Source organism: Apiospora kogelbergensis (assembly GCF_038363985.1).
Source record: "Apiospora kogelbergensis strain CBS 113332 chromosome Unknown utg000002l_segment0_segment0, whole genome shotgun sequence".
Taxonomy (NCBI): Eukaryota; Fungi; Ascomycota; class Sordariomycetes; order Amphisphaeriales; family Apiosporaceae; genus Apiospora; species Apiospora kogelbergensis.
The window spans coordinates 101,877-112,901 of NW_027117419.1; the positions used below are offsets into that span (position 1 = coordinate 101,877).

Sequence of the window (11,025 nt, forward strand, 5' to 3'; positions counted from 1 at the left end):
CACGTGATGGATAGCTACAGGAGAGACCGTCCGCTGCGCACCGCCAAAAGAGCCTTGAGGAACTGCATAAGCCACTCCGCTTGTACACGTACAGGAATGCGCCGGTTTCTTTGGACAACCGTATCTTGAGGCACAAAGCCAATAAGGATCATGGTATTTTCAGCTAGCATGGTCGGAAACAGATGCAAACCGTTATTGCCTTATTAGACTGACAGATGCGAACCAGAAGAGCAGTATTGAGAATTTGGGGTACAGCGAACGCATACTACTATTTGAATACCTGGGGGCAGAGTTGCTGATCCATCGCCCAATATTATGAAAGGTAGTGAACAGCAGCAGATTACAAGCCATATAGGAGGCTGATGGTACAGTTCAGACGCCTGCAGCCCCATTAGTAACCACCGTGGTTTAGGACGGAACGGAGGTCTTCAAGTACCTAGGTAGAATAGGCATATTGTGAGCATTTATACGAATTTACTACGCTACATACAAATAAAGCAGGCGCTCTTCAGAAGAAAAAGCTCAGTAAACGACAAAATAACAAGGCTGATATAATTGGCACATTCTTTTCTCCAGGTTGCTAGGCATTATCGCTCACAATGTACCAGGCGCAGCCACTGGCTCATCACGATAAAGGCGAGGATATAGAACAAGAGACTAATGGGCTGCTGTTGCACTGCGATCGTGCAATTCCGGACTATCCTATCTACCTGACGCCCCTGTATCATTCACCAATCCCAAGCACCTATACAAAGGACGAAGAAGGATACGTATGGCTTGCCGGTAGTGAAGACACAACGTCGTGGCGAGCTTGAGTACTAATCTTGGTAGTAGTTACTTGATGGCATTGACAGATTTTTCGACTTCTCTAGCTGGGAAACCGGTTCCGATCACAGTAGCCAAGTATGTACCTATTGTTGCAGACACCGACCACACAATCTGACTGTTGTGATCTAGAGTTCTCCACTCACTTCTACCATAGAAGTCTCACCTATGCTTCCTTGTACCCAGCTGGACACCGAAACGAAGGCATGGGATGAAGTAATATTCGGGCCGCCACCATATCTTCCAGAAAGGAGTATACTGGGAGACACCGTTTCACTTAAGAAACGTTGGGATGGAGCAGCTGAAGGTGCTTCCCCTTTCGACATTAAAGCCTGGGTACAACGTTCCACGGAGGTACGACGGCAAGAGCAGCCGCAGGCCTCGAACGGTGGCAGGGTTAAGAGGCCCCAGAACGCGTTCATGCTGTGGCGCAAGGCCTACCGTAACTCGATCAAAGCCTTGCATTTCGACAGGGACCCCAAGCCGAATTTCTCCAAGGTATGTGGTGAGCTTTGGCTGCTCGAGCCAGCAGAAACTCGTATGCGGTTCAAACAATGGGCAGAGATTGAGAAGAAGAACCACAGGACCGCTTTTCCAAATTACGTATTTAGCACTTCGAGGAGTAAAGGTGCAAAACGGGGGCGACGCCGCGCTATGTGTCGGGTAGCCGTCCAAACAGAAGAGTTGACGGCTGGTGGATAGGAGTTGTGAAAAAGCGCTTATATAAACCACTGCACGACGCTCCGAAAGCACTCACCTATCCTACAATTCTACTGCTTCGTCTCTTCTTCATCTTTTTGGCCACTTCGACAGTGAAAGTAGAGGTCCACATGCAACGATTAGGTGGTTCCATTACGGTGGAGGACCTGAGTGGCTGATCGCGCCAGGGCAAAATCTCCAATCCTCCTCACTGGCCAGAGAAGAAACCCCCTGAAACCCGGAATACTTATGAATAGCTTCCAAAAACGAGAGTTTGGCTTAGTAGAGCCCTACGCCGCTTTTTCTGCGTTGGGGACTCTTGAATCAAGCCCGAGGTCCTCAAACGATCGAGCCAGCAATAGAACAGACAGCAGCAAATTAAGTAGTCTCAACTTGAACATTCTTTCTTAGATGGTCGTGGTTGCGGTTGACTAGATCAGTATCATTCACCTGTCATGAGGTGGAGAGGTTCCACAAATTCTTTCTTCCCATAAGTCGCTTGAGAAGGACTTTCTGCTCTCGCCGTTCCTGGGTCCCCTAGTACTCTCGGCCAGTCTCTGTCAACGTGGCAGTGGAGGCGAAAGTGGCGAAGCGACGTGGGAGGCTATTACTCAGGCTAAGGCGAGGCAGATTCTAATGGGGCGTTTACCCTGTTTGACGATGGGTAACGCTAATAGGGGCAACCATGCAAGCTACAAAGGTTTCCCTAGGTTACATAGCCACAACCATGGATAGCATGACAAACCAATCGTGGCGTTATGAGAAGCCTCCAGAGGAAGTAGCCAGCCAAATATAGCGAGGAATATTTATATAAAGAGGCCGACATAGAGTCCTCAGTCTCCTCATGCCTCACTCCTCACAATTCACTATTCACACTTCACTACCTGCTTCAACTATTTCTACTCTATAACAAGTCTGCTGGAAAAACAGAATTTCACCTAGCCACGCAATCTACCAACAACATCCAGAAATTCAAGATGTCTTCCAAATATATGATTCGGATTCGGATTTCCATCCTTTTCCTCACTCTCCTCTCGCTAGCCATTGCAATTCTCAACTCGGCCCACGCACGTTTCGCAGTCATTTTACGAGACCGAGCTCGGTCCGACTATGCCAACACTACGGCTGCTATCCTAGATAATAAGTTTCTGTCCTTGCAAAGCAGCATTCTCATTGATGCAATCATTACGGCACTCGCCATGGCTGCGTTTGCTATTTACGGCGCCGTGATAGTGGCTCGCCCGAGGTGGCTGCACGACCACGAAGGCATCTTACCTACGTACGCGGCCTCTCAGCTAGTCCTAGCCTTCGTCATGATCGGGACCGGGGGCTACCTTGCCGATCAAGTCCAGGGATTCCAGCCGTCCTTCAAAAGGTTCAGTGCTAACGATGCCGTCCCGTATTACTCCATGATGTACTATGGAGGCGTCGCTCAGGCGGGCTACGGGTCGGTTCTGATCCTCTTTGCTATCACTGTGGCTGTCTTCTGCTTTGTATCAGCTCATTGCGAGAAGAAGCAAGAACGGGTGGAAGAAGCAGCAAGAGAGGCAGCAGAGACCGATAACCGCGGGAGAGAATCATCCCGGGTTTAAGTTATGCTAAATAAAGGACTGAATATTGCGGTGTTAGGATAGCGAGAAAACAGGGCCGCACGAGGATACCCGTGTCCACGGCTTCCTCTTCTTGCCCCTCCTTCTCGGCGTCGGTAATTGAATATCTGGGGGCAGAGTTGCTGATCTATCGCCCAATATTATGAAAGGTAGTGAACAGCAGCAGATTACAAGCCATCTAGGGGGGTGATGGTCTAGTTCAGACGCCTGCATAACCACATTAGTAACCACCTAATTCTTGAGAAGCAATTGGAACGGAGAAACATATTCCGTCAGCAGGTTGGAAGAACAAAGCCAACTGAGTTAAGACATACATAGCCCCATTCTTACAGCAGCCATTCTTCTTAGTGAACCGTCGTATATACCCCACATGTGTAGGTTCCTACATCAAGCCTTGCAGCAGTGGTTGCGGCAGCGTACTGACGCGCCGTTTAGACACTTAACTCACCCATCGGGATTAGGATAAAACCAGCTACGTAAGACCGGAATGGGGACTAGCGAAATCTATTAGAGATGTAAGGGAGGGAGAGAAAGCGAAGGAAGATATCGTGGGCTGATATGAACTAGATAGCTCTTCGTGCGCACTGAAAATTTGTAGCGCAGTGTGTTCCCACAGCTTTCGGCCGTGCCTCGTCGTCTATGGCTACTGTCTAGTTCTCGTTCACATTTACTATGGGTGGTCGTTCTACTGTATCCGCCGCTCAGTCAATGGCCCATAGACTCGATGATCTTAACAGTGTATCGTGACAGTCCCGTCCAATGGCTGCGAAGACAACCCGTGAAATGTCAACTATGGAGCCGTGGAAGCTCACGAAAGCCTTCATTGACTTCGACGGCCCTCGGCCAGCGCAAAACGTCTCGAAGCTTTTCCAAAGTAGCTACGGGGATCTTCCCGTCTGAGAATGTATGTGCTAAGAACTCTTGTCTTGCTCTGTCCTTGCAGAACGCGAATTCGTGTGCTTCTTGGCCTTGATAGCAATGGCCAAACGATCGAAAGCCATACAGCTGTCCTTTGGCGCCTGCACCGTGTGTGTCCATTCCAAGGCCCACCAACCAGGGCAGATGTGTTCCACCTTAGCCCGTCCGTCACGGCCACGGCCACGGCCATGTGGCTGTGGTGACGCGGGCCGTTGCCCTTCCATGTGCTTCTGAGCTTTAGACATGCTCCCAGAGTGGTTTTCGGTTGGCATGATTCCCTGCGCGGTGAAACAAAAAGCTAGTAGCAACTGATTTCGATGGGGATGAACTGGTGAAAGGAGCACTGTACTCGAACAAGCACCGGGACCTCTCGTACACTTATGAAGTTATCGCTAGCACGATCTGTTCCAGCTTAAGCTTTGATTCAGCTACTATCGCTAGGATGGGCACAAGAGAAGTACTTAGTAGTCGCCGCGCAGCTTTCCTGTAGTGTATGGTACGTAGGAACACAACCACACCCATCCACGATGGGGTCGGGCGGCGACCAGATATGGATTTTGTCAGTGAAAAGGTTCGTTGCTGAATGTTCCTGTGAACAAGACTTGCTGTTTCACGCAATACACCTGCAGCTCCTCTGAGGCTAGAGATTTCTGGTAATGGCCGCGACGCTTTTTCGGAGTCGGCCCTGGTGGATCATGTGAGCTTTCTTGCCTGGGCCGCTTTCGCGTCAGATTCATAGAGCTTCTACTGTGTTCTGAGGATGCCATAAAGGCTCCACAGAGCTGCACTCGCGTAATCATGTGCTTACGCCATAACCGGAACAGGGTGGACACTATATACATAACGAGGCGGTTCTACACACAGATACGGTACAAACTTGCACTACTGCCTACGGTACGGTCGTCAGTATCCAAATCACACATTGCGGCTTGCCGTCGAGTTCTTTCACGGTACACGTCAGGTTATAATACAATATGGCAACGCAAACCCCTACATCCGCTTGGAAAGGCTCGGGGATACGATCACATTGGTCATTAGATCTAATCGTAGCGCGGGTGCTCTACACCCTACAGACGCCCAACGCCGTATTCCATGGCGTACTAGCACATAATCAGGACCGCTGGCTGGTAGATGGACCAGATGAGAGCTTGCTCTGGGTGTGCGAACGAGACGGCTCTATGGCCGTATGGCAGGAAGACCAGCAGCGGCCCACCATCATCGAGGGCAGGTCGGATCATGACATGGGCGCGGTGATCGGCCACCACGACAGCAGAAGCGGAGCTCTCTACTACTCTATAAAGTGGGTCGACTATGAATGTCCAACCTGGGAGTTGGAGCAGGATCTAGACCAATACTCTGCTTTCCTAGACCAGTATTGGACTTCTTTCCCAGATCAAGACTTGGTTAATTGAACGGCTTGTGTGTCTAAGCCAGGAAGGAGACCCAGAGGCGGAAGCACTACCGCACTAAACAAAAGTGAGACCGAGCTGCAGGCAGTTTTGGACCATAGGCTATTCGTAGGACACCGTAGAGAGCTGGCGAAGACAGCAAGATGGCCAAATGCACCATAAGCTACTTCGCAAAAGAGCCTCTATTGCCTGCTTTCTGATGTTCCCCCGCTCCGCTTATACCGTTCTGGTAGAGCTCTGTCGCCTCAGAGCCTGAACCATCCAGCAGCGTAGTCTTTCGCCGCATCCGTCGAGAGCTCGAAGACCCTCGCGCGCTGTTTCCGGTTCTGGTTTCGTATTTGCTGCAGACCTGTTGGCCCTACTGTCGGAGTGCAGTGTCGGAAGAGTAGCAGAGCACTAGCGCAACCAGCGGGTCGATGCTCACTTTCGGGTCCCTCCAATTCTTAAGAGATGGTGGGGGGCCGAAACAACCATTCTGGTCCGCACGACCGTAGTCTCCAATTTCACCCTTTTTGACGTGGTGCGCTGATTCGAATGGAGCGAGAATCATACAGCAACATACAGTACTGTACATACTGAAAGCATTCGGTACTCCTGGCTATAACCTAGGTCCGTTTCAGACATCCGCTGGCAAACAACATGCTAATGGGTGTCGGTAGGCGGTACAAGCGCTGCGATAGCCGTTCCTTCAGTGCATAAGGTTACGGCAGGTTGGATGGTATGTATGTACCGGGCCATGACCACGCCGGCGTGGAATTAGACGCAACATGGCTGGACCGGCTGCCAAGAAGCACTTCCTAATCGAGAAATCAGTAGCTTCGTAAGATGATCAACACATAAATGGCAGGTTGGGTACTGTACTGTGCTGCGTTGGTCACTTCTAACGATTGGGCCTCGAGCTACGAAGCCTGGCTGCCACTGTCATTCATCCTACATATATATTTCACTTTGATGCGTAGGATTCGTGGCCTAACTCAAGGTACATATTCGAATTCTGGAATGTTCAGCAGCGCTCCGTTGTCTTGAGCGCCGACTATCAAGGACATTCTTCAAAAATACTCACTAGTAGCGACTACATTGGTTAACTCTCTCATTCGAGGTAGAAAGCCTATGACTCAGGGCATTACAACTATCAAATACTCTCCTGGCCTACTTCACAGACATCCAACGTCGAACCACTCGCTGCTTTGGTATTGGACCCACCAGACGGTACTACTGACTCTCCGTACAATCCAGGACAAACCAACACATTCAACTCCCCGGAAAGAAGATATCTTGACAATTAGGCTTTCGCTCCGTCGAGATGTTACCACGAGACGCTCCGGCCGGTCACTTAGGAGGCAGCCAGAACCCTCTCTGCGCCTCGAAATACTTCCATGACTATCATACCATGGTAGCTAGGAAGCAAAGGGAAGGCGTGGAGCCGACCTGGCCTCTGGGACATGAAGGGGCATTCCTTGATGGTAAGACGAATCAGCTAATACCTCTCATCTGCAAATTATATAGAGGCGAACACTAACTCGGACACAAGCACTCCTCCTCGTGCCGATAATGGACAAGCAGAAGTACAAGTCGAAGGATAACTTGTATGGTCGGAATATGCTAATAAGCGAATACTTGTGGATATACCACTGGACCCTCGACCCACCAGGTCCTGGAGAGGAAATCCCTGTGGGTAAGGATCGTGAGAAGCGCCCTGGGCGCCCGGCTCACCGAAAGTACCGAACGAGGAAGCAAATCTCAAGCCACATTCAAGTTTTGAAAGAACTCTTCAAACCACTGCCCCTCTGTCAGTATCCCCAATGAGTAGTACAGACTGTCGTTCCCCTCCCTATAGCTAATTGTGACTGGCAGTACATTTTTTCTTCCCACGGAAGAACGACGTGGATGGCAAGAACGGAAAAGCAGACGAGGGAGGCCAGACCAAGTCGTTTCAGAACAGCCCCGTCCTTGCTGCGTTAATGGAGGGACGTCTGCCAGAGGAACGTCCAAACTACGCTTACTTTGCGCGTCTTCTCGCAGCCGACAATGAAGTCTTTCTACGGCCAACAAGATGCCATATCTACACATCCCACCCCGAACTCACCTTGAGCGAGGACTGCGGAAAAGCCTTCACTGAAGATGGGACGTGTTTGCAAGCCGATGCCTATGCTCCTGACGGCACGCGGTTGGAAGCCCAAGGCGATTTTCCGCATCTGAGAAAGAACAGCAATAAGGATTTTCTCAATGGTTTACAGCACGGTGATCGAGAAGAAGCACGTACCTACTTGCTTCATGAATATACCGAGTCTCTTACCCAAACGGAATCCAATTCCGTGCGTGGTATCTCGGCCAAGTGGGGCCAACAATTCCCTGAGCTGAACAAGAGGCTTACGTCGGCTCTCGACGACACGCATTCCTCACACACGAGTATGGCACGCAGAGTTATGGGGCCTTGCGATGTCATCCACATGGACGTTGTTTTGGACATGCATGGGACAGGTCGGTTCCCAGCAGGTACCCATCTGGATGGATGTGTCGAGTTCCACATCGACCGCCCGGAGCTTGCTCATCATATGTGGCGCTGCTCGACGTATGTCGTTAAGCCTCGAGAGTTGTACCTCGACTCATTGGAGCCTCTCATATGGGACTACAGAGCCACATGTCGTCCTTCACCACATGGCGGCTCTTGCGACAAGATCACGGTCGACTTCCCGGCTGCGAGTTGGGCCAACACCTTCTTCCGGCTTGCTGAATACGACGGGACGGAGCGAACCAAGCGAGAGCGTGACAGCAAAGGCGAAAAGCTGCTTACGCAGTCCGATATGCTACAGCAAATTGCCATGTACCAAGAAATCATGTCGGCACCCGACGAGGGTTCGGGCAAACCCGCCTGGAGAAGCCGATGCGTAGTGCTCTGGACCTTTTCTGATATCTGTAAAAAAGCCAATATGTTTAGAGGCAAGTGGTCTAAAAAAGCAAACTAGGGCGACGGCTGGCACAACCTGGCGATTCTTGTCAAAACTGGATCCAATGTCACATGATCATCAGCAACGGACGTATCTTCCTAGCAGCCCAAACATCCCTATCACAATAACGCCGAATGCGGCCAATCAGCACCACCTCAAAGCCACCATGCCTGGGAATTCTGGCAGCTTCTTTGGCCTGACGCATCTCGCCCTTCCACACCAGCTACAAGAACAGAATACACACCCGGTCTACTTGAACATGTTAAATGGTATTCCAAATGGCCAGGCTGTGCCCCTGCCTACAGCATGCCTCGATTCGAGCTTCGGCAATTCCATTGCCGAGAGCACTAACAGCCTAAAGTCGCATAGCAGCTATGGATATGATGGATCTACGGGCGACGTGGCAACAGAGCCTACCGAAATATTCCTGTCGGATCTCAGTATGTCTTCACGCACCTCTCTGGGCAACATTTGCCCGGCAGCGACAGCAGTCTTGACTGCGGAGTCCCTGCAGGGTCTGGGAGCACCAACGTGGGCCACACCGTTGCTTGATGGCCAGGGAACAAGCCTCAACTGGTCTACCATGACTGTCCCGATGGATGTGGATGACATATCGTCGATGGGGGATGGGCTGTAGCAGGCTACGAGCATTCTCATATCCCCTTGGGCTACCCAGCCCCTCCAACAAGCTGTCCAACACAGGCGCCGATACTTTCAGAGCACTGTGTCAAGAAAGCAGGCAGCTCGTCAATTGGAGGAGCTCAGGCGTGGAGATTGGGAATGATGAATTTTATACTTGCGGGCTCCTAATATATAGCGGCACAAAATCCTATCCTCGTTTCCAAATTTAGAAGAACTTTCAACACAAATGAAATTAAATAGCTAGTACCCACTTCTTAGTATTTTTTAGGGCCTGAGCGACTTCCAATATGATTGTAATATGACCCAAGCACCTTCGAGTACTTGTCATACTCTTCTTTTCTGCTAACAGTGTATCCGATGCCGTGGGAAGCAGAGGAACTCAATCTAGTCGAGTTAACCCAGTGTCCAAGGGAAGACGAATTATCTGGGCTCCGTATCTTCTCGTATCCTTGCAGTGCCCGGAGCATCTTCCTGGGCCTCTTCCGTTTTGCTCTGGTTATAATAGGGGGAGTCCATATTATTGACCATATCAAATGTGGATATACGGTCGGAAACCCGAACCCGGTTTGGCGTAGATCCCTCCGATTGTGGAGCAACTGACCTGCAAAAGCCCCATCTATTTGACGTCCTACCTTTCTCACTTGCTCATCGACTATTTGGGCGGGATCAGTAACATGTATCTGCTGCCTACAACCGCTGCTTATGACAATTTCCGCTTGTATTGGTGCTAGGTAGGCTACCATGGTGACTCCCAAGATGGAGTGGTAGCTCCGGCGCCAGAAGCATGGCGATGTGTTCAGTAGGACCGCCACCCGCTGTGGCACCTTTAGCTATCCAGAGCGTAACCCAGTGAGTGTCCAGAGCCATGTTCGAGCAGACAACCCCTAGTTCTGGTGACTAGTCACTTCGGCTTGTCCGTAGTGTTGTAACTAAAACTTGATAAAGCAAGAACTCCTCGCGAACATATCCATCAAATTCAGCTGGTGTAGATAATCGAGAGAGCTGTAGTACTCCTGAGCCATTAAGTACAAATCGCTGAACTCCATACCCGTGTCCTTGTGCTGTATGTCTCCATCCTCAAGCTGGCATAGTAGTGCTTCGAACTTTGTTAGGACGTCGAAGATGCCTTGTAAAAAGTCAACCACTATACACCCATGATCAGGCAAGTAACTCACTGTGGGATGACATTTCGGATGATTGGTTTCTGGGCTGAAACGAAAATACACCAATTGCTTGGTACTACAGCAGTGGCGTTGTAAGGTGAAAAGCTGTTCGTGTTCAATTTATTGTGCCCGTGGATAAAATGATGAAAGAACGAAAGAAAAAAAGAATCTCTAAGAAGAAATCACTGGCTTATATATTCTCGCGAATTTCTTGGAATCTCTGGGGTTGAGCTTGGCATTATATACGAGCTCGCTTCTTTGTACTTGGCTTTACTACGATCGGGTGTGGCATGATATCACTCGCTAGTTCATAGCCATGCATTTGTGAGAGTCAGAGCGAGACGAACCACTGCAGTATTCGATGTCTTCACCCGCGCCAAGTCTATGTCTTTACTAAGGATGAGTCTTGTCTCGTAGAGTTATAGGTCCGAGGCGTCACGGCAAGTGCAAAACGGGACGGGCGGGGTGGTTTGGGCATGACGCCTATTGCGCATGCTCTTTCCACGCACCATGGTAGACCAGCGCTCGCGAAGCTGCTGCTCGACAAAGAAGCGCAGCCTCCAGATTTCGAACTTGAGGATATTCGGCTTGTCGCTCAGAGAGTTCGCAAGGGAGTTCGCAAGGACAGGCGCAATAGAGAGACGCTATTGAGACAATATCCCAATATCCAGGAACTGTGTGCACTGCTTCTCGAATACTACACAAACCGTTCGCTGGAAGGGCATCATCATCATGCCACGATAACTTGGCTTCGCCAATTCTGTGTCAGAATGACTGAATGGTCGCTATTCGACGATACCCGTTCAGCCCG

At 50.3% G+C, this 11,025-nt stretch overlaps 3 protein-coding genes across 3 annotated transcripts; 2 read left to right on the plus strand and 1 right to left on the minus strand.

Annotated features, from left to right (window-relative positions):
- Positions 1-599: 599 nt before the first annotated feature.
- On the plus strand, positions 600-1,527 carry PG998_002938 (uncharacterized protein; the record flags this gene model as incomplete). Its single annotated transcript, XM_066869756.1, has 3 exons — positions 600-770; positions 835-903; positions 958-1,527. 3 exons carry the CDS (start codon positions 600-602, stop codon positions 1,525-1,527), a joined length of 810 nt encoding a protein of 269 aa, XP_066733506.1.
- A 974-nt stretch (positions 1,528-2,501) lies between these two features.
- PG998_002939 (uncharacterized protein) lies at positions 2,502-3,116 on the plus strand (the record flags this gene model as incomplete). The annotated part of the gene is made up of 1 exon (XM_066869757.1): positions 2,502-3,116. The coding sequence occupies one exon, from the start codon at positions 2,502-2,504 to the stop codon at positions 3,114-3,116; it is 615 nt and encodes a 204-aa protein (XP_066733507.1).
- A 929-nt stretch (positions 3,117-4,045) lies between these two features.
- PG998_002940 (uncharacterized protein) lies at positions 4,046-4,324 on the minus strand (the record flags this gene model as incomplete). Its single annotated transcript, XM_066869758.1, has 1 exon — positions 4,046-4,324. The coding sequence occupies one exon, from the start codon at positions 4,322-4,324 to the stop codon at positions 4,046-4,048; it is 279 nt and encodes a 92-aa protein (XP_066733508.1).
- Positions 4,325-11,025: the final 6,701 nt, after the last annotated feature.